Source organism: Mucor mucedo, assembly GCF_025094135.1.
Source record: "Mucor mucedo strain NRRL 3635 chromosome Unknown EV154scaffold_63, whole genome shotgun sequence".
NCBI classification, from domain to species: Eukaryota; Fungi; Mucoromycota; class Mucoromycetes; order Mucorales; family Mucoraceae; genus Mucor; species Mucor mucedo.
The window spans coordinates 26,244-48,170 of record NW_026252347.1 but is presented as its reverse complement, the minus strand read 5'-3'; the positions used below and the strand labels follow the sequence as shown (position 1 = coordinate 48,170).

General features: G+C 37.7%; 8 protein-coding genes across 8 annotated transcripts; 3 read left to right on the top strand and 5 right to left on the bottom strand.

Moving 5' to 3' along the window:
* Positions 1 to 73: 73 nt before the first annotated feature.
* Positions 74 to 940, top strand: EV154DRAFT_482707 (uncharacterized protein; the record flags this gene model as incomplete). The annotated part of the gene is made up of 1 exon (XM_051598517.1): positions 74 to 940. One exon carries the CDS (start codon positions 74 to 76, stop codon positions 938 to 940), a length of 867 nt encoding a protein of 288 aa, XP_051456261.1.
* A 78-nt stretch (positions 941 to 1,018) lies between these two features.
* On the bottom strand, positions 1,019 to 3,462 carry EV154DRAFT_544323 (OPT oligopeptide transporter protein-domain-containing protein). Its single transcript, XM_051604593.1, has 2 exons — positions 3,109 to 3,462; positions 1,019 to 3,040 (listed from the first exon to the last, which is right to left on the bottom strand). The coding sequence occupies exons 1-2, from the start codon at positions 3,308 to 3,310 to the stop codon at positions 1,128 to 1,130; spliced, it is 2,115 nt and encodes a 704-aa protein (XP_051456260.1). The 5' UTR covers positions 3,311 to 3,462; the 3' UTR covers positions 1,019 to 1,127.
* A 2,606-nt stretch (positions 3,463 to 6,068) lies between these two features.
* EV154DRAFT_423092 (uncharacterized protein) lies at positions 6,069 to 6,848 on the bottom strand (the record flags this gene model as incomplete). Its single annotated transcript, XM_051596119.1, has 1 exon — positions 6,069 to 6,848. A coding segment is annotated over one exon (780 nt), but the record flags the coding sequence as incomplete, so codon positions are not given.
* A 532-nt stretch (positions 6,849 to 7,380) lies between these two features.
* On the bottom strand, positions 7,381 to 9,729 carry EV154DRAFT_513076 (uncharacterized protein). The gene is made up of 4 exons (XM_051601989.1): positions 9,045 to 9,729; positions 8,770 to 8,928; positions 7,664 to 8,699; positions 7,381 to 7,597 (listed from the first exon to the last, which is right to left on the bottom strand). Exons 1-4 carry the CDS (start codon positions 9,652 to 9,654, stop codon positions 7,489 to 7,491), a joined length of 1,914 nt encoding a protein of 637 aa, XP_051456258.1. The 5' UTR covers positions 9,655 to 9,729; the 3' UTR covers positions 7,381 to 7,488.
* Positions 9,730 to 9,791: 62 nt separating this feature from the next.
* Positions 9,792 to 11,033, bottom strand: EV154DRAFT_513067 (cytochrome b-c1 complex subunit Rieske). The gene is made up of 4 exons (XM_051601988.1): positions 10,719 to 11,033; positions 10,214 to 10,640; positions 9,996 to 10,120; positions 9,792 to 9,898 (listed from the first exon to the last, which is right to left on the bottom strand). Exons 1-4 carry the CDS (start codon positions 10,930 to 10,932, stop codon positions 9,861 to 9,863), a joined length of 804 nt encoding a protein of 267 aa, XP_051456257.1. The 5' UTR covers positions 10,933 to 11,033; the 3' UTR covers positions 9,792 to 9,860.
* Positions 11,034 to 12,339: 1,306 nt separating this feature from the next.
* On the bottom strand, positions 12,340 to 14,239 carry EV154DRAFT_482701 (uncharacterized protein; the record flags this gene model as incomplete). Its single annotated transcript, XM_051598516.1, has 2 exons — positions 12,340 to 12,480; positions 12,581 to 14,239. 2 exons carry the CDS (start codon positions 14,237 to 14,239, stop codon positions 12,340 to 12,342), a joined length of 1,800 nt encoding a protein of 599 aa, XP_051456256.1.
* Positions 14,240 to 16,147: 1,908 nt separating this feature from the next.
* On the top strand, positions 16,148 to 17,384 carry EV154DRAFT_423113 (uncharacterized protein; the record flags this gene model as incomplete). Its single annotated transcript, XM_051596121.1, has 3 exons — positions 16,148 to 16,864; positions 16,926 to 17,067; positions 17,122 to 17,384. 3 exons carry the CDS (start codon positions 16,148 to 16,150, stop codon positions 17,382 to 17,384), a joined length of 1,122 nt encoding a protein of 373 aa, XP_051456255.1.
* A 362-nt stretch (positions 17,385 to 17,746) lies between these two features.
* Positions 17,747 to 21,637, top strand: EV154DRAFT_466515 (glucose-6-phosphate dehydrogenase; the record flags this gene model as incomplete). The annotated part of the gene is made up of 5 exons (XM_051597738.1): positions 17,747 to 17,989; positions 18,067 to 19,698; positions 19,786 to 19,804; positions 20,087 to 20,821; positions 20,886 to 21,637. Exons 1-5 carry the CDS (start codon positions 17,897 to 17,899, stop codon positions 21,635 to 21,637), a joined length of 3,231 nt encoding a protein of 1,076 aa, XP_051456254.1. The 5' UTR covers positions 17,747 to 17,896.
* Between the last annotated feature and the right edge of the window lie 290 nt (positions 21,638 to 21,927).

The following is a 21,927-nucleotide window of genomic DNA, read 5'->3' as shown; positions in this document are numbered from 1 at the left end:
TACGACTATATATACGATACGTAAAACCAATATTCAATCTAATCATTCAATCTTCTTCCAGTATTAATTAACCATGCCTCCAAACAACTCTCAATTCCTCAGCAAGTATGCTGTCAGCAGTAGCAGCAACAACAAGCAAATAAACATCGATGATTGCTTTGATGATCTTGAAAATACGATCAATAAATTGGATGCAGTTAGCATTCGCAAAGATCATACCCAAACTAAACCTAAGCAATCTTTCGCATACACCAATCCTACATCTGAATGTATTCCACAGGAACGACTGGAAGGTCCAGATATGAGTCGTAACTTGTCGCAATTCCTTTATCCTAAGCCTTCTATAACTACACATATTCGTCCTGACATGCAAGCCCCTAATTTAGATAGACATGTGTCGCAAATACTTGGTCCCCAAGCTTCTTCTGTGGCTGATTCTACATATGGTGGCTATAATACGCAACCAGTTCGTCCCCCAGCTTCTGTGAACAATTCTACATTTGGGTATAAGACGCAATCCTCAAATCTAGGTAGAGAAGTGTCTCAACCAGTTCGTCCCCCAGCTTCTGTGAACAATTCCACATTTGGGTATAAGACGCAATCCTCAAATTTAAGTGGACAAGTGTCTCAAATAGTTCGTCCCCAGACTTCTGTGGCCAATTCTACATATCACGGTCATAAAATGCAAAATCCATATAGACCTCAACGTATGGATTCTGTAATTTTGGGGAAGCAAGGCTTCAACGCTGGTAAACCGCCAGTAAGTGGATTTGCACCTTTAGCGGCAGACTCTAATGTCCCTGTAGCTCCGGAGGTAGCCTCTGATGTTCCTGTAGCTCCAGAGGTAGCTTCTAATGTTCCTGCAGATCCTACCAAGAAATATAAAGTGATTACTGTGAAGAAATTTTACCACGGAAGACCGCTTTTGAGAAAAGATTAGTCTTTTTGAAACTTGTGAAAGACAACATAGATTATTACTTTTCTCTCCCTTTAATGAATAAATAAAAATGATAATATTAATGAAAAAAAAAAGGATATTAGGTTTATTAGGAAATATAAAGTATTAAGAGAATAAGTGATTGATTAATAAAAAAGAAAGAGGGAGGGGGGATATCAAAAATAAAGAATTAAGGACAGTTCTCTTTAAGACCACCGGGGCAAGTAGCTGTGACAGCATGACCTGGGACATTGGCAATCTTAAGAACAGCAGAAACAATGGCACCGATACCTTGACCAGCAATTAAACCACCAGCAACACTGAACATAAGATCTCCATGAGCAACAGGTCTAATCTTCTTCCAAATCTTACCACCAGCCCAACCCAAAAACATGGCAACAGGGACAGCAGGTTGAGGATTGATCATGGCAATACCAACGGCACTGACAGAAGGATACCATCTATGGTACTTTTGGGGAACAAGGAAGACACGAACAAGAGGTACGACAACAGCGGCGACACCACAAACGGCAGTAGCAATGATGGAACCTTTGGAAAGAGGCTCACTCGTACCAGTCAAAAGTTCGGTAACCTTTTGCCAAGCAGTGACAGCAACCAAACCAAATTCACAATCAGAGACTTCGATCGAGCCATCAATGATACAAGGATAGGCTTCGGCGAAAAGAATGAAGAGACCAACAGCAATAGCGATAGCGAAGAAAGAAGCAATGAATTGGGCCAAGAATTGAGATCTGGGAGAAGCGCCAACTAATTGACCAGTCTTAAGATCACCCACCATGTCGACAGCTTGAGAAGCAGCAGAAGCAGAAACGTTACCAGCTAACAAATTGACAGTCATGACTTGTTTCAAAGAATCTCCAGGCATCTTGGCAAAGACAAGTTGGGACATTTTACCAATGGAACCGGTAGGGTTAATATCGGTCTCACCAGTAGCTTGAAGACCCACAAAGGAGAACATGAAGGCGAGAATGATAGAAACAATAGATTGGTAAACGGGCATACCAAAGTATTCACCCATGATGGCACAGGTAAAGATGATGGATATGAAAGTACCAGAAATCCACCACAAGGTAGGGACTAATTCAGCTTCAGTGAAGATTTCGGTGTCATCCACAGCAGAGTTATATTTGTTTTGTTGTTCATCAGAGAGATTCTTACGGAGGACAACACGACGGAAATGGTTGGTACCACGCATGAAAACCAAACCAAGTTCCTTACAACCACCCTTGATACCACGCCAGAGAGTCTCGTAATGAATAAAAAGTTCAGTGAAAGCAGTAAGAGTCATGAGAGCAATACCAGGCCATAAGAAGAAACGGTTAGTAGTTTCACCATCCTTAAGGAAACCCAGAGGTGCAACAAAGGTGCCGTTTTGGACAAGAAGGGGACCAATAATACCATAAACACCAATGGTAGCAATTAAGAAAGTGACAACAGTGTTACCAGGTGTCATGAGACCGGCACCGAAGAAGGGGAAATCAAAATGGAAGAACCAACCCCAGGCAGCATCAGCAGTCATCAAGGGAGAGTAGTTGGCAGCTTCACCAATATAGTAAAGGAAATGAAGGTTTTCAAAGAAAGGAAGCCAGTAAGAAATGATGCTCCAAAGGAAAGTGAGAACAAAGAAGAAACCCATATATTTGGCCTTCTTCATGGCAGCCTTTTCACCTTCAACGGTATCATGAAGAGAAATAATGGTAATGGCAGCAGCACGGGGAGTAGGGAAAGTAAGATCTTGGTTAATAACAAAGTGAGAACGGAGAGGGACAGCAAAGAATAAACCATAGAAAGCACAAGAGATGGTAAGAAGCAAGAGTTTGACAGCATCTTCACGAGGAGTAGTCAACAAACCGAGTCTATACATTGCAGGAATACCAGCGACAAAACCAGCAGAAAGACCACCAGAGGTAGTGGCTGCGGATTGGGCAGTACAATTTTCTTTGGGACCAAAATATCCGCCACCCCATTTGGGAGGAAGAGCCTTGGACATGGGCTTAATGATGGCAAAGGAAAAAATGGCACCGAATAATGAAGCACCGAAAGTCCAACCCATCTTTAAACCGAGATATGTGTTTGATGCAGCTAAATTATTATGAAAAAAAAAGTGTTAGATCATGAAACTGTTATTGGTTTTTGTTTTCGAGTCGTACCAACTAAACAACCAAGCAAAGAGCCAATAATAGAAGCACGCCATGTAAATTGAAATTCTTCGACAATGGCATGATGAACGGGCTTTTCTTCAACAGCGACTTGGCTATCGGTATCTTTGTCAGAGTAATCTAACTTTTCATTTTTGTATGATGAGGGCGAGTCCAGCTCGAATTTTTCATCAACGACGACGGGTGTTGTCATTGCTTTTGGTTTTTTTTTTTGTGAAGAAAAAATAAAGAAAAGTGATTTGATAATGGAGATGATTGAAATAGTTGATTTGTATTTATACAGAAAAATCGATCAGTGTAATCATGTGATGATAAGATATTTCGCACGACAAAAATAAAGTCAGTACGACGGCGCTCCATAGTATGTCGCGTGAATACAAGTCAAAGGGGACAAGTAGCATTTACAACTTGACATCCTACATCTGTTTCAGGTAATTCCTTCTTAAAAAGGATGTTTTAAAAAGCTTGTATCATTTGGTGAAAAAAAAAAAAAGAGATTTTTTATTTCCAGCTCAAATGATTAATGCGATCTAACCAGCTCATCTAATCTTGGCTAGTAAGTGAAATATCAACTTTTTTTTTTTGAATGTTTGTAGTAAAGAAAAGAAAAGAAAGCTTTTCTCTATCTAACCCTTTTTTTTTTCTTGGCCCTTTTCGGAAAGTGAATGTGATTTGACTGTAGGACTTCCATTAATTCTAATCATTCCTAACATTCTGCTATTGCCTTATGCAAATTCTTAACTTTACTGCCTAACAAGGTAATACATCTTAGGAATCATTTTATCAGCTACACATTTGCATGGAGCTTGTATGTTTCATTAACTTTCGTTCATGATGGCCTATAAAATTTCTTGAATTCTATATTTTAATCTATTTGATCACAAGGCAATCGGTCAGACCCTGATCTAACCCCTCAATGAATTTACCACAATCTTTAGTGCTACCAATATGAGAATAGTGTATAACAGTAGACATTAATTGATCCCTCATGAAACCCAAAAAAGAAACTTGCTTGGTTTTGTGTGAACGCCCCTGTGCATATTTTCTAAAATAACGAAATTGGTCTTTCTTTTTTAAAACTTCTACAGGTGCATATCGGGAGTCCGACCGATTGTCAAGTTATACAAGGTGTACAAGAAACATGCAGTTTTAAAGTAGCAGCTTAGTGGTGTGTGAATTTTCCAGAATGGCGATTTTCCGATTAGTTGGTCCAGTCTTTATCAAATAATGCACATGATTGTGTAAAAAGTTAAATTCTGCATTATATTATAGGTGGAGATCAACCCGGGGTTTTTCATGAAAAAACGGCACATTGATTTTGGAAATATTTTATCTGATGTTAATTTGATACTAGCAACACCATTTTTTATTATTATTCATTTGATACAAAACGCAATGGCCATTTAACCTACCATATGACTCATACCGAAAAACTCAGACTATTTTATATATAAATAAAGATCAGACATAATATCTCTAATTTAATATCATGCCACCGCTCTGGGTGCAGCACTTTCTATCTTTCAAAAGAGGAAAGTTAGTCAAAGAAAGGAAACCAACTCATTAAGGTTTCTTTAGCTTCCTTTCTTCTATTCTTTCTCTTCCAAATTTTAATTATCAATACCATTAAAGCAATTTTATCTCGATCTGTCAAAAAAGCTTTATAATGTTTAGTTGGTTACTTTAAAATCTTCTAATTCTTGTCAATCTTTTTTTGTAACTACCAAAAACTCATCGTTCAAATGTCACAGTGATATTCATAGTGCTACTTTTCGAGATCATCGGCCATCAGTTACTAGGCCCGGAACAACGGATTTATTGTAGTCATCTTTAACAAGATACACTAATTAGATATACTTGGCAATTTTTATGGGTGATAAGAACCAGTTATTACGGAATTATATCTGATTGCAATCCTAGACAAAAGGAAAAAGGGGACAATAGTAATAAAAAGCTTTGTGTAAATCCCGAATTTCTGGAATTGAACCTTGATCTTCCTCAATCAAGACTCTTGAACATGACCTTGGTTCCAATAGCCCTCCCTTTCCGCACTAAAGCGAATCAAGAACTTCCACTTAGCAGAATTGTGTCTTTATAAAGAAAACAAGTGAATAAAATTAGCATTGATTAGCACATGTGGTTAGAGCATACGGCTTTATTCTATTCTTTCCTTAACGACTTTGTTACACGGGCGAGTGTTATACTCGAAATAATTCGTGTTCCTATTAGCAGTTGTATTCCCGTGTTCCTCTACTGAAATTAATTTTTGTCGTGATCAATCTTTACCACGGACGTCGTACAGAACTATTACCATAAAAAAAAGTGGGCGCAGTAACAGGACAGAAAGGCGAATATTCATTGGCTATCCTCTAATCGATTCTGTTTTTAAAGCCATATTGAGATCATGTAATTCTACTTGTAAATGCATATGTGAACAATCATCTATCAGATAGAGATTTTTGAGGATGCTATCCCAACATATACAAATACAAAAAAACACCACTGTATATAGCTTTTATTTCAAATGTAAAAGATGGGGCAGACTTGGTAATACAAGATCTTGAATTAATAAAGGCCCGAACTTGGGCCTGCGCGCTTCTTTTTCGTCTAGATGATTTTATTTCCAAAAATCAATGTTGTTCACCTTAGTATCCCCAAGTTCAACTAAAATAATAAAAAAAAAGGTAAATACTAAATCATAGGACAATATTTTACGAGAAACAATGGGGCAATTAATCGGAAGACAAAAAAAATCGAAGAGGCGATATTTACGAGTTATGATTTGTTAAATGATCCAGGCAAGTAGAGAAAGTGATATTTGTACAGGTTTATTCAAAGAATTAGACATAAATTAGATGCATTAGAGAGTGAAAGAGAGAGAGTTTGTGGGTGTGGTTGGGAAATAAATTAAAATACAAGGCGGTAAGGGGAAAAGAGGGATTGTAAAAAGATCAAGTTGTTCTTTGGATACATTGGATATACAGGTCGACATCAGCGTCAGTCAGGATATGATTTGAATCAAATGAGATTTTTCTCTTCAAATCCTCACATAATTGATCTAAATTCAAGTCTGGGCAGTAACTTTTTACATCCTGATGTACTTCATATAAGCGGCGGTTAGCACCTTTGGCACGATCAAGCACAGCCAATATTTTTCGTTTGCATGGTTTTTCATTTTCAGGCGCGCATTTTAAGAGAGAACCATCCTCATTTAATTCATTGGTAAATAAAGGGTCTAGCGAAGAGTTATTGAATGGGGCAGGGTTGTCTAAACCAAACAAATCCATTTCATTTCCAAATAGTTGGGGCAATGGTTGGTTTTGAATGAGATAGTCAGATTCGCTGGCAGGGGCACGATAATCTGTGAGTGGTTTGTCATCAAACAAGTCCGCATTATCGTCCGTTCTACTGGAGTCAAAGTTTGTGAAGGAAGGAGTCATAATTTCGTCTGTTTCGGCAGTAGCGGGTGGGGAAGCCGGGTGTGATTTATCCGAATTCGCTGGGAATTCAAACGTGAATTTGGCATCTTTTAAAATATAGTTTTCCTCCTTCAAACGTTCATTTTCCAACTTTAATCTAGTGTTCTCCATCGCAAGTTCTTTCTCACGTTTATCTTTAGCGTCTTGTAATTGTTTCATTTGTTCTTGTAATTCACTGACAAATTGCTCTTTACGTTCACGAAATGCTCTCTGCGCAGCTCGGTTTTGAGCTTTTCTTTTTAATTTAGGATCAGAGGGTAACACCTATTAACCGATTTGTGTATGTTTTTAATATGAAATTGTAACAAATGTATCATCATCTTTTTTTTTTTTTTTTCGTTTAACTCACAGTGACTTTGGCTAATGGCTTACGGCCGGGTTTTTTGGCCTTCTTTAACGGTCCATCTGCTAACAATACATCAGATTAGTGTCAAAAAACAAATGCAATTTAAGATGCCGACCCGGACGTTTTTTTTTTACCCGTTGCATTTCTAGATTTAGTGGTGTCGGTGGTCTTTGCTATTCAATAAGCAAAACGTAAATACAAATGAACTTTGTTTCAAGTCATTACGCTTACTCTTTCTTTTCGTCTTTGGTGCAGAATCACTACTCCAGTCGAAAGACTCGTCCGAGCTTGAAAGTTCTGCATAGTTGGGTTTACTGGTCATGATATTATATCTGAAAAAAGAAACCTTATAGAACAAAGAGAGGACGAGCAAAAAAAAAAAAGTTGTATTTAAATGAAAAAAAAAAAAAAAGTCTGGTCAACTCAAGGCGAATGGCAATTGCTTAATAATCCTTAAAGGGGGATTATGATTGGTTGATTTTATTTGGTATAAGTGGGGTGGGGTGGGGTGTTATGGTGGGGGTGTGTGGGGGGAGATGTACAAATTTACAGATTGTTTTTAGTTGTTGTCAATTCATTATGAGACCAACGTTGGATTTTGTTTGCGCTACTGTTACCAATAACCATATCGTGAGTATGAGTATTGGCATTATCACTATTATAATACTGATGCATTAGACGACGCTCTTTTCGTTTCCCACTTTCTGTTTTATGAACCGACCTTCTTCTTTTAACCTCTTCATCAAATGATGATTCATTTGCACTGTTTCTTCTTGAATGTTCTTGTTGTTTGTTACTGCTCTCTCCTTGGGGTAAAGTAGATGACATGGATGAATAGGGTCTTTGTTCAAATGGCGGTGAATTGGGTGCAGAGTCTATACTACCCGAATAGTAGCCCACAGACGAATTAGATCCTGACGACAACCATGAACGTCTAAACGACGAATCCACCGGTGTAGCCGTATGTTGTAGCTCATCAGGTAATATTCCACCTACTACAATACTGCCTCTATTATTACTCGTTGCTTTCGGTGATTGGACTAAAAGTGATCTACGTTTAGCTCGATATTCCGAAGGTCTTATTGTCTTTTCTGTTGAAGTTTCGTGCGACTGATGATGATGATAATTATGTGGAGATAATGGTGACATAATAGGTGACATATTTGTTGGTGACAACGACATACCAAAGTCAGATTCTATCGGTGGTGGAGGTGAAGACGGTAAAGCGCTTATTGGCCAATGTCGTGATTGTTGTTCGAAATGAAATGGCAAATCAGTTGATGTGTTCAGTTCTAAATATTCGTATTGATTTAGAGCATTACTCGCCTTCAGATTCTTATAAATTGTGCAGAGTCCAAACACATATGCAGACCACAGGAATGCAACAGCCAGCGTGATATTGACATACGTGGTAGCATCTGTTATATAAAACTTCATGTAGCGAATCCATCCCACATTTGATCCCATGAATAAAATACCACCACAAATAGACAATAATGATGCCAACAATCCAGTCACAAGAGTGATAGTTGCAAATATAAAGGTGTGTTTACACTTTGTCCCTTGCTCTTCCTCTTCCTCTTCGATATCCTGATCAATTTGCTGAAACATTCGATGTGGTAAATTATCAGCTGGTGATTTACGGAAAACAATCTGAGTTAAACGTGCAATAGCTCCGATGATCAATATATAGCCAAGCATGGTATGTACTTGTGCTGCATAAGTATCTCCAACTTGAGTTAAACCTGCCACAATAGCTATATTGGATATATTTATATTTTTTTTTTCAGTCAGAGTGAAGTGATAACATATTTCGGTCTCTTTTACCTCGACCTGTCAAGCAAATAATCAGGGCGTTAATAATATTTCGTTCTCTGAGTGCCGGAATCCAAGTTTGTACGCTCAAACTAATTGAAAAAAGACCACCTGTAAACCATAATAAACCTAAATTTATTGCCCGCCATTCCGATCCTAAAATAGGTGTACCTAGAATAATAAAGTATATTAGTCTTTTTCAAACGAAAAAAAAAAAGGATAGAGAAAAGAGCAAGAAGGATAATGAATGTCTCTTTTGGAAAAATAAAGGGGGTTCAATACTTTACCAGCTACAAGTAAACTAATAAATCCCCAGAATGTGATAATCACACCCTCATAATATTCTGGAGTTGCAGGGCGTGGTAATTTAATTATGGCCAGTAAATGTAATAATGCTAGTGTTCCATACATGATGAATCCTGTTCCCATGGCAACTGGCATCAAACACTGGGATTGCTGCTGCTCATTGTTACAGCTTTCAGTGAATACAAGGGCTGCCAAAGTCAAATAGCTAAATGCCACAGTCAAACTAATCCAGCCAAGGGTCAAATCGATCCACTTTGGTATCTTTTTCACTTGTCGTGTTGATAATCGTCTGTAGATCGCAAGTATCGATTGGGAAACCACTAAAAGAAATAGTAACAGACTGATCACGTTTAAAATAGTGGAAGCCGTGCTTCGTTCGTTTTGATGTATAAAGTAACCCGAAATAAATCCAGTCAAACCAAAGAATAAAGCTGCACTAGCAATATACACTTTTTGTTTTTGAATCTTTCGTGTTAATAATAAAGGGTAGCACCCGAGAAACGCAATAACCATTGAAATGTAATGAGTGATGACAACAGGTTGTTTAAATGGTGCATGAGTAGAAAAAGAATGGATGGTCGAGGTTTCCATTTTTTATTTGTTGTTATAACGCACTCTGAGTATATTTTGGATATTTTTGTATAGATTATTTCAATAAAAACATATAAAAGGGAGAGAGAGAGAAAAAAGGGAAAGGGGAGCACAAAAAATAACTCTCTTTTTATACATTTTTTTTTATTATTATTATTATTGCTGTAAAATTGAACTTTATTTTATTAAAACAAACATAAAGACGTCTAACCGATAATGAGCTTATCATCTTGGAAGTTGTATTCTATTATGATAATTATTTATAAAAAAAAAGAAAAAAAAAAGAAAATTGAGTACACAAAGGAAAAAAACAATGCAACCATCAAACTATTGAAACTTACCAGGAATTTCGAGATTAAGAGGAGCAGGACCTTGACGAATACGGCCAGAAATATCATAATGAGAACCGTGACAGGGACAGTACCATCCACCGAAATCACCAGCTTCACCAATAGGAACACAACCCCTAATTAACAAAAAAATTATCAACATCTGCAATCGATTTTTTTTTTCTCTCTCTCTCTTATTTTCACTCTTTCTTTTTGCTTATAAAACTTACAAATGGGTACAGACACCCAACATGACGAGCCATTTAGGATCCTTGACTCTCTCAGCATCTTGTTGAGGATCACGTAATTCAGCAACATTGACTGTGTTGGCTTCAGCAATTTCGGATTCAGTACGATGACGAATGAATACGGGCTTTCCTCTCCACTTGATTGTAACGTTCTTTCCTTCAGGGATAGAAGCTAATTCAACTTCGGCCTTGGCCAAAGCCAAAACATCAGCAGAAGCAGACATATTGGCCAAGAAATCGGTAACTGTAGCTTGAGCACCGGCGGCACTCAACAAACCAGTGGTACCAACAACCATGTAAGCAAAGTTACGACTGGCTTCACCACTGCTCTTGGTCTTCTTATACTTGCTAAAGTCGGGAATAGAAGTGGTGTGGTTGCGACGTAATTGGAAATCGTTAATGGGTCCAACTAATTCAAAAAAAAAAATAACACACGACTTTCATTAATAAACCTATATAGCCTCATTACTAAGAGTGTTATCATTACCATTGACGCTGGATCTGTTAACTAAACCACCGACAGATCTTTGCTTGGTGGCGGCACTGAACAAAGGATGGCTCTTGTGAGATTCATGGTGTTCGTCGTCAGTAGTGTTGCTGGAAGCGTGGAAAACTGTCTTTAAAGCGTTAACAGAAGCAGGTGCATTGGTGTAAGAGCGATTGACGATGGCAGACGCAAATGAGCGTGATAATGAGGCCATTTTGTTTTATATAAAAAAAGTTATATAAAAAAGAGTGGGGAGAGTTAAAAGTTGAAGAAAAACAAAAAGAGGCGGGGCTTTTTGGGCAAAGGGTACCCACCCTCGACAAACACTTTTTTTTGAAACACAGCTGCCTTATACCCCGGGCATTTAAATCGGCCCTGTGACGACTGGCAACTCTGAGTTTGATTGTCTTTTTTTTTTGTGCATTACTGCATTGGCGAAATGTAGTTTTCTGTAATCAGAGATGACGAAACCACCAGCGTTTATGTTACATATTTACCTTAATAGCGTGTCGTAACTATCTGAGAATCAAGCATAGCAACACTCTATTAAAATTTTTCTAGAGCCACTTAATCAGAAAAACTACCAATCATCTATACAAAGCTTGATTATAACAAAATTACGGCTCTCAGTGACCGACTCTATAAACTTCTCCTCGTAGTTGTTTCAAATGTTAAATAGTCACTACAAAATCATTCATTTCTTCCTGAATGGGACAAAATCAACGAATAAGCTTTTGTAGTTATCACCATACAGAGTGAATTTGTAAAACATTCGTTGAAACACGTTATCACGTCGTGTTTAAACTGTACAATATTGGTCCAAGCTTATGGCTAGTCCACATAGTTCTCATGAATCATAATAAGCTTTCTCAGATAAGACTTAGAATGTATTTATAACCGTATACTTACTAGTGAAATACATTTTCCCCTCAATATGTTAGAACGCGTCACCAATTAGAAAGTCCATAATCGCATTTCGCTTTTCGCCTTTCTTAGAGACAGCCAATTTTTCCTTGGGGACAGCGAAAGTGCACGTAGTCGCAACGCAAGATCTGTGATTTAGATGTTCTGTAGACCTGGGAACAAGGATATATCATCAAAAACAATGTAATAATTACAAATAAATGTATATTAAACGATTTATACTTATCTTGACAATTCTATCATCACTCTTTCGCCTTTGAGCTCGTTTGATCTTAATCTTATGCAGAAATATTAAGGTAAAGTTCAAACGAGAAGCTGAAAGTAAGCTGTAACACAAGTATACTGGTTTACACTATGCTGGTTGTAATAAATGTGTATATATTCCAAGTTGTTAAGTTATATTGACCTCTTGATGTCTATAAAAGTATCATAATCCCAACACTACGACTACGCGCACCCTGGCTGCCCCTAAGAAAAATGGCTGTCCCTAAGATACCCGATCACATTTCATAGAATACAATACATTGTGCTGTCCTTTTAAGTACAATTCAAAGCTTTTATATCTAATGATGGAATAGCTCCCGTGAGAAGAGATTATAACTAAAATATTCGGATGGTAATAGTTCTCTGTATTGTTGTTTTCGATATTTTGTTTTTTCAATTTAACAGGTAGCTCCTCTTTTAAGCATGGCTGTTTCTATTGTTCGTTAATGATCAATGGACTGGCGTAAACTCTTACATTAAAAGCGTTAAATGACATGGTAAGATAGCCACTAAGAACAGAAATGCGAATACTTTGCATATAATTCTGATGGCATTTTACATTCTTATCACAGAGCTTAATAAGAATTTAGCCATGACATTATATCAACAATATTATGGCAAATCCACAGCAAGATATCGCTGTTTTATTCAGTGCATTTCAAATCAAGTATAACGTCTTCTCCACGCCAGCCAATGTCAATATTAAAACTATTCCGGTCGGCAAGTTTGCATATATGTTTTCCATCTTTGTACTCCTCATCGCCATGCAGCATCGAAAAAGTGTAGTAGTCTGGCTGTCCAAAATCCACGTGGATCAACTTCAATAGAGGGTTATCCAAAAACCATAGGTTGACGGTTCCGGAAAGTGAGTAACAACAGCCGCTTATATGGAATTCCTCCAACATTGGGCACGATTGTATTGCGAATCTTATGATGTTATTAATTTCCTTTACATTAAATCCTTGGTAGGCATACATTCTTATGTACAACCGCTTGATAGTACACACTGGTACTTCGATCCTAGATGAAACATGTCCTAAACATGTGATTTCAACTTCCAAAACGTCAAGCTTGGATAAGTGTATCAGTAACTGGAGAAATAAACCTGAACCGATACGCATCGAAATACATAGATGCTGAAGGCTAGGCAGACGAGCTGGTAAAGTATGAAGAAAGCGATATAATGTTCTATCATTCATACGGATATCACGGTATGACAGTATTTCCAAATGCTTTATGCTTTTGGATTGCTTGGATGATAAAATGATTTCCAATTGGTCTTTAAATCCTCCATAATCATCATCTATGGTGATCTTTTTCAACTGCAAATTTCTATCGTCAATAGCATCCATAATTGTTTTTGTAAGGGGGAATACACCGATTCCATAGCTAGCCAACTTTGTGTTCATAACGCTGACCATCGTGGCGATACTGTGTTCGAATGTATTGATCACGCGTATGGGCTCTATATTAGTTTGTGGTGCAAGAATGGATATTTCTTCCAATCTGTTGTATTTGCATTGTATATACTGTAACCAAGATACCATGCTTGTTCCTATCCTATCCATTTCGCGAACCGAGTCCGCTACCAATTTTATTTTCAATTCTTTGATACCACTTACCCCTGTCACGAAATTTTCTGAAGAAAGAAGCCATACATTATCAAGATCCAGGCGCTGTAAGTTCGGTGTATGTGCATGCAAATCTTCCATGTCGAATAAATCAATTGCAAGATCAGTCAATCGCAGATGCTCAACTATGGGTGCAGAACCTATATATCTGATGAACCCCTTCACATCCGATCTAATTTTGGCTATATTGTTTGAGATATACGCTTTTTGAAAGCCGAGTCTCGCAAAACAAATGGAAATAGATGTCAGGTGTGTCAAGCGGGCTGACATGAGTAAAGCTGGAATAAGCTGGAACTTATCTGTAATAGTACTGACATGGCACATCCACTTCCATTTTTGGAACTGTTGTTGATATACTTTTGTTGGCAAGTCAAATTTTTCTACCTCAAGATCTTTAGACTCGTGCCACTCAAATTGGCGCAGGTTTGGAAATAGAGTAGGTAATGATAGCAATGTGTATGAATCGAGATATATCCCTTGAAGCTGTAAAGTATGAACATGTAGACCATATTCTTTGTTTCTATCAAAAAGGTCCAAAGCCCCTTGAAACTTTGTTGGATTGTCGGTGAAATTCAAAGCTGAGTATAGTTGAATGCAGACAATCTGGTGCCAAGACCGATTAACAAAATTACATTGGAGTTTGTCATGTAGACCAACTTGTCCAAATATTAAAGTGGAGATCTCCAGCGGTAATAGTTCCATGTATCAACACTAAACAATAATAAAGTCGGTGCTACTGGAAAAAAAAGTTTTGTTATTTGATCGGATATCACTCTGCGTCATCAAATCACACCAGGCACATACTATAGTTATCCATGAGTTTTGTCATTTAGACTAAATTATTGGTTTCACGAGTTTTTTTTTTTTCTTCTATCACCCATTAAAATTAGAATTATCAAAAGCACCATCGATTAAACGAAATTTCGAAATAGAATCTTGGAATCTGGATCAAATGAGAAGGTCTATTAAAGTTTTCTTTTTGTGATGGAGGGGAAAGAGAGATGCAGGTGAGTTAAACATTGCATATTTAATAAGTCAAACCCCCCACTGGGTACTCCACATGTTGTTTGTTTTGACCGACGAACCAGTTTTTTTTTTCTGTTCAACTGAGTATGATATACAATTTGACCTAATCAAGGGGTACGCACCCTGAAACAAACAATGCAAAAGTTCAAACCAGAAAAAAAGACTTCTTTCTTTACGTGGGAAAAACATATTGAAACAACCCTTTCAGATCTGATGTCATGAAATCTTGTTATTTGGTCATCCACATGCAAGTAACATGCATTTATATGTACAACAAACAATCTGTTGTAATAAATAGCCGTGGTGATAAATATATATAAATTCTTAAAATAAATATTTGTTTTTCGCAAAAACCCAAAACTTTGCCACTGACTTTAACCCGTCTTTTTTCGCCGTGAGATTAGAAGAAGAGAATGCAGCGTCGATCTTTAATACTATCTCGGAAAGAAACGCGATTATTTACCTTGATAAGAGAAAGAGTTTGCGATAGAGAGTGAGAGCGAGAGGGAGAGGGATTTAATTATACATGAGGAATTCCAGCTGGCTCACGATTTCTTTTGTAAAAACTATACAAGTGATATTTTAGCAGTGGTTCAAATGTAAATACAAATGAACATGTCCCCGTTCTGATGTTGATAGATAGCAATTAATAAACACCCTGAACAAAACTTTCTTTGCGTATATTTTCTTTCGCTTTAAAAAAAAATGACAAGGAGAAAAGAGTAAAATGTACAAGGATCTCGGAATGAAAAAAAACCATATAAATTAAAACTCAAACTATTTTTTTTATATTTCAAAAACGTCACTAGTACATAATTTGTAGCCGTAACGTGATTTAACTTATACTTATTGAAGTGGCGTGTGCGCTAGATTCTTTTTTTCTCATCTCGGTTTTTTTTTTTATAATTCCTCTTTTTCTTTTTTAATTTTCCCCACTAAAATTCAAAGATGTTGTACTGGCCAAAGCTGCTGATCACAGCTTATGCAATAACAAGTACACTGGAGCCCTTCATCCCTCTTTATTTAATCAATCAGTTACAGTTGACTGCTTTACAAGTATCCTTCCTTGTGGCTCTTGTTTATATCCTGAGATTGTTTTCTGGAACTTGGACTGCTGTTGTGGATAACCGCCCTCACCTATACGGAGCTGCCATCGCTAGTTTAACAACACTCTCTTCATTTTCATTCATCACATTATTATCATTATCATCGCCTGCCTTTAACAATGGAGACAATGACAAACCATTATATATCTGGGTCTTATTGGTTCTTTGTACTGTATTAAATGGATTGTTCTATCAGCCGCTAGGAAGTTTGATAGATAGCGCCATCATCAAGACCTTGGGTGATTACAGGGTACTGTTTTATGGTAGGTCTATCCAAAAAAGCTATATATATTGACGTGCATAATCTTATAATGCCTCCCTTTTTGTATCTAAATTATCTATTAAATCCAAATTAGGATCCTACGTACGATGGAGTAAAACAACCACAATAATTATGACGGGATTGGTTGGATGGCTTATCAATATAACAGAAGATAGATTCCTTGATACAGTATTGGTGATAATGTGGATGATTGGAATGGTCTTATTATTATTGATTGCGCTTTTATTTACATCGGTTGAGCCAGCAAATGCAAATCAGCTCGATATCAGTGAAGAACAGGCACCGCTGTTATTAAAAAATGCCCTTCATCTGACTGCTGATCAAAATAGCATTTCGTTCCCATCGTACAGACCATACAGTATCTTTGGTGAACAGTTATCTCATATATCTGAAGAAGATGCCAGTCAACTGGATAGAATGTTTACGAACACCGAAGATTCATTAAGACATGTTGATAGTTACGATAGCACCCCTTCCTTTTACAGCGGATTACATCATCATTACTCTTCCAGAAATAACAATAACGACGAAGAACATCATTTATCAATGACAATTATACCAACCGTACCATCAAATGCGTTAGCTTTATTACCATTACCTACACCAACAGATCCATTAGTGGCTTTTTTTCCTTGGATGAGACCAGAGCAAGATAATTTACAGGATGACTTACTTGTCCATCCCTACTATGGCTACAATAATCATCAAAATAATGCAATGGCAAAAATCAATAACTGGAAAACTCAGACACTCTCTCTCACATTACTGTTATTGGGCATTGGTTACACATTATTGAATACATTTTTATTCATTTATGTCTATACCATACTCCAAGTATCTATTTACATGATTGCCTGTCTAGTCATGGTACATGCAACGGCTGAAATGATTGTGTCATATACTATTGAAAAGGTATTATTTTATTCATAGATTGGTTATCAGTAAATTAAAAAAAAACTAATTATGATTATAGTGGTTTATTCATAGATTGAACTTGACTCTCATCACAACATCCGTACATATTATTTTAATCTTATGTGCAATACTATATCCATGTTTGAAACCTGATAGTGCCACAACACATGTCTTTTTACTCGTGTTACAGGCATTACAAGGTAATATATACAAACAAATGATCTGATGTCGGTAAACTTATTTTTTTTTTGTAGCTGTTGGATTCCAATTGATTTGGCTAAGTGGTGCTGATCAAGTTAATTTGATCATGTGGAGTCAATACGATCGAATGAAGCACAGATCAACTATATCCGCTTTATATAGCAGTATCGGGCCTGCGATTGGAGCTCTTGCTGCTGGTTATATCTTGCAATCCAGCACAAGTGACATGGAAGACTTTGCGCTTATCTACAAAATTTGTGTTGCATTGTTTTCTCTCAGCTTTGTTGTATCTTGGGGCTGGACATCTGACGATTAAATTTTCTTTCTCTCGTCTCTCTCTCTCTCTCTCTCTCATAATTGTAATTCTATATATATATCACTTTCTTTCATTCCCCCTTCAAACAAAGGAGTTGTTTCTTTTTCTTTTTTTTTTTACCCTTATACATATTTCCCCTTTCATTTTTCTTCATTGCTCATTTCGCTTTCCTTTCAAAAAATAATAAAAACCAAAAAAAAAAAGAGGCATCATTGTAGATCCTAACTAAATAGCGAAACACACGACGTCACACCCCAATAGAAGCGTTGTTTCAAACTCGAATTCAAACTACACACCCCTCCCTCCATCAAAAAAAAGAGAGAACTGAAAGTGTGTATTTCATTCACTTGTTATAGACCTTCTTTTTTTTTTTTTTTTTTTTTTTTTAAACAATCTTCTCCGTACATTGATCTATTCATTTCATTTTTTTAAAAAAAGAAGAAGAGTAAAATCAACGCCAAATAAAAATGATAACTTCCCCTAAATAATAACCTGATTGACTTTATAGAATCATGTTGAGAGTCTCTAAATTATACAGCACAGGTGCCATTCGCACCAATTTACTTTCCACAAACGCCACACAACGTGTCGGAACCGTTATCAAGGTTAGATTTTTTTTTTTTTTGTTTTCATTGATTTCACTTGTTTTATCTCAAACATTTTTTTTTCTCTCTCTTGTTAGCGTTGTGAGAGCACAGTTACCACCGAAGAAAAAAAGTCGGGCTCTGTTTTGAACAAACTTCTTGGCTTAACATTTTTGTTAGGTTCAGCCTATGGAGGAGCAGCTTATTATGCATTGAACGACAAAGCTTTCCGCGACACATACACCACCTACGTACCTGGCGGAGAACAGACATTGGAATTGATCCAAGACATCCAAAAGAACCAAGACATGGATAAATATCGTAACGGTGCTTTGGATTTAAAAAAGCAAGCAGAGGAATATGCACAATCCGCTAAAGTGTACGGTGCCAAGATTCAAGAGTCTACTGCCAGTGCCGTCGATTACGCCACCGAGGCCTATCAACAATTGACCGGTCAAAAGGAAGCACCCAAACCCTTTGATCATAAGACACCCGCTGTTAGCATCGTTTCCGCTCAAAACAACGTGAACCAAAAGACACCTACGGATACCACTACCACAGCCGCTTTGACAACCGATAACAAACAAGCTCCCGCTGTTGTTGCCGTCGCCATCGAAAAGCCTGAACCCATCATTGTCAAGTCTGTCCAATCCGACAATGCGGTCATTCGTGAACTCGATCAAATTGTTTCCGAATTAGCTTCCATCTTGAACGATTCCGGATTAGCTGGTTTGGGTCGTGAAATCATTGGAGATGCCCAAGCCAAGGTTGAAAAGTTGAACAAGGGGTTTGTATCTTTGGATGCTGAACAAGCTGCCATCTTGAGTGCATTGAAGGAGCTCAGTGCCAAGGGAGAGCAAATCGAAGGTAGTCTCGAAAAGTTCCATGTGGAAGCTGGTCAAGCCATTGAACAAGCCCATATCCGCACTGCCGAGCAAATCATTGCTCGTGAAGCTCAATTGAAGAACCAATTCGAACAAACCCGTGCTGAAATGAAGACCTCTTTTGCTCAACAATTAGCTGCTGATTTAAATGCTCAATCCGAGCGTTTGGAAAAGGCTCGTTCCAATGCTTTAGCCGCTCAAGCTCAAGAATTGCAACGTCGTTTTGTCAAGGAAGTCAAGTTGCTTGTTGAACAAGAGAGAGCAGGTCGTTTAGCTAAATTGGACGATATCTCCAAGAGATTTAAGGCACTTGAACAATCTTCTGTCCAAAACGCCGAGGCCTTGGACAAATCTCGTCAATACCATGTGATTCATGTTACTCTGGATGCCTTCCAAGAAGCCCTTCAATCTCAACAAAGACAACCTTTCAACAATGAATTACAAGCTTTGAGCCTCAACACCAAGGGTGATAAGGTCATCCAAACCGTTTTGAGCGCTATCCCCAAGGATCTTGCCCAGGAAGGTGTCAACTCCATCAGTGAATTATCCGCTCGCTTTGAGGAAGTCGCGGATGAGGTTCGTCAAGTGGCTCTCGTACCCGAGGATGGTGGTTTTGGTTCTCACATCATCAGTATCATCATGTCTTATTTGATGTTCAAGAAATCTGGTTTGGTCCAGGGTGATGATGTCGAGTCTGTTTTGTCCCGTACCGATTATTACTTGAAGAGAGATAATTTGGAATTCGCTGCTCGTGAATTGAACCAACTTAACGGTTGGCCCAAGAGATTGGCTGCTGATTGGATCCAAGCTGCCAGACGTCATTTGGAAGTGAAACAAGCATTAGAGGTAAAGTTTAATTATTAAATGGGGGGGAGGGGGACATACAAATAAATAGATCAAAGGAACTAAATACATGGTATATAGGTTGCAGAGACACAAGCTGTTTTATTGAGTCTTTTGGAAGTTTAGATTATTAAGGATACATATATAAAAAAAAAAAACCAGGAAAAATTATTATACATAAAAAAGTCATATATAAAAAAAAAAAAGAGCAAGCTGATTTAAAAAAACCAGTATGAAACAAGAAATTTAAATTTGGCTAGGAGTTTATTATATAATATATCAAAAAGAAAACAAAACTTACAAAGGAAAAACAAAATCTCTCTCTTTTTTTTTTTTATTGTCGCCTACGAAAAAAAAAAAATGTCATCATCACCTTCTGCTAAACTAAAAGACGACGTCAAAAACCATTTAAAAGATGGCATCACCGTCGTTGTTTTGGGGGCTTCTGGTGATCTAGCCAAGAAAAAAACATTTCCTGCCTTATTTGCATTATTCTCAAACAACTTTTTACCAAAGAATACACAAATTGTGGGGTATGCCCGTAGCGAAATGAAGCTGACTGACTTTCATCGCCGTATCAAGTCCTTTATCAAAGCGGAGGATGATGATGGTAAGATTGACGGCTTTTTAAAATTATGTCATTACGTACAAGGCCAATACGACAAGGAAGAAAGCTGGCGGAATTTAGACAGCTATGTCACTGATCTAGAGGATAAACAAGGTTTGACGGATGAGCAAAAAAATCGATTGTTCTATGTGGCATTACCTCCTAGCGTCTTCGTCACTGTGGCTTCCGGCCTCCGAAAATACGTCTATGGTAAATCAGCCACCAACTCCATCGTCATCGAAAAACCCTTTGGTAAGGATCTCACTAGCTGCCAAGATTTGGTAGGAAAAATCAAGGCGTTGTACAAGGAAGAAGAGCTTTACCGCATTGATCATTATCTTGGCAAAGAATTGGCCAAAGATATCATGACCATCCGATTTTCAAACATGATCTTTTGTCCGCTCTGGGCAAGAACACATATTGATTCTGTTCAGATCACTTTGAAGGAACCCTTTGGTACTGAAGGCCGTGGTGGTTACTTTGACGAATTTGGTATCATTAGGGATGTTATGCAGAACCGTAAGTAATTTTTAATATTATTAATCATCCGCCTACAGTTGACATAATCGCACCCCAATTATAGATCTTTTGCAGCTAATGTCGCTTGTGGCAATGGAGAGACCAATTGGACGAGATGCGGAGGCTATTCGTGATGAAAAAGTAAAGGTGCTAAAATGTATTCAGCCAATCAAATTAGAAGACACCTTACTAGGCCAATATGTCAAAAATGGTAATAAGCCGGGTTACCTAGACGACGAAACCGTTCCCAAGGGAAGCCTATGTCCTACATTTGCAGCAATGGTACTTTGGATTGATAATGAAAGATGGGCTGATGTGCCATTTATACTCAAGGCTGGTAAAGCGGTTGACAATGCCAAGGTTGAAATCCGTATCCAGTTCAAGAAATTGCACGGTAGCCTATTCCATGGAGTCGCACGCAATGAGTTGGTGTTCCATGTACAACCTGGTGAGGCAGTCTATATGAAATTTAACAATAAGTGCCCTGGCTATTCCAATGAGAGCATGGTGACCGAATTAGATCTTACCTATCGATCTCGCTACAAGAATCTAAAGGTACCGGAGGCTTACGAGACATTGATATTGGATGTCATGCGAGGTGATCATTCTAACTTTGTTCGCCACGATGAATTGTTTGCTGCATGGTCTATATTCACACCTTTATTACATTTAATTGAAAAGGAAAAGGTCAAGCCAGAGCCTTATCCTTATGGATCTCGTGGTCCCGAGAAATTGGACAAATTTGTACGAAAATACGGTGTTGAAAGACTGGCACATGAAAATTATCAATGGCCGTTACAAAGCCTCGAGAATTAGGAAAGGTTAAATAAACTGTTGAGTTGCGCATAATTGGGATCGAGTTTACATAAGCCTTGGCTTTTTTCTTTTGTTTATAAAATGTCGTTGGAGCCATTCATTGGTCCATATTTTTAGTGTGTGTTGCCTTTAATTGACAAACGTATGATTTTTGCCACCCCTGAGTATTTCCCTCTGAATATAGCCACCCAATGGTCTTACGCGTCGGATAACACCATAAAAGGAAATGTAATCTTTTGTATATGTTATTTACAGAAATGAAACATGAATTGCCACTTCATTTAGACTGC

Bases quoted from the DNA above. Each gene is read 5' to 3' on its own strand.
- EV154DRAFT_544323 (XM_051604593.1), bottom strand. From the start codon at position 3,310: ATGACAACACCCGTCGTCGTTGATGAAAAATTCGAGCTGGACTCGCCC. The intron at 3,041-3,108 runs GTACGACTCGAA...ATAATAATTTAG, and splicing joins TTTGCTTGGTTGTTTAGTTG to CTGCATCAAACACATATCTC.
- EV154DRAFT_513076 (XM_051601989.1), bottom strand. From the start codon at position 9,654: ATGGAAACCTCGACCATCCATTCTTTTTCTACTCATGCACCATTTAAA. The intron at 8,929-9,044 runs GTAAAGTATTGA...TTATTATTCTAG, and splicing joins TATTAGTTTACTTGTAGCTG to GTACACCTATTTTAGGATCG. The intron at 7,598-7,663 runs GTCGGTTCATAA...GTATTATAATAG, and splicing joins GAAGAGGTTAAAAGAAGAAG to TGATAATGCCAATACTCATA.
- EV154DRAFT_513067 (XM_051601988.1), bottom strand. From the start codon at position 10,932: ATGGCCTCATTATCACGCTCATTTGCGTCTGCCATCGTCAATCGCTCT. The intron at 10,641-10,718 runs GTAATGATAACA...TTTTTGAATTAG, and splicing joins TAACAGATCCAGCGTCAATG to TTGGACCCATTAACGATTTC. The intron at 9,899-9,995 runs GTAAGTTTCAAT...TTATCATAATAG, and splicing joins TCTTAATCTCGAAATTCCTG to AATACAACTTCCAAGATGAT.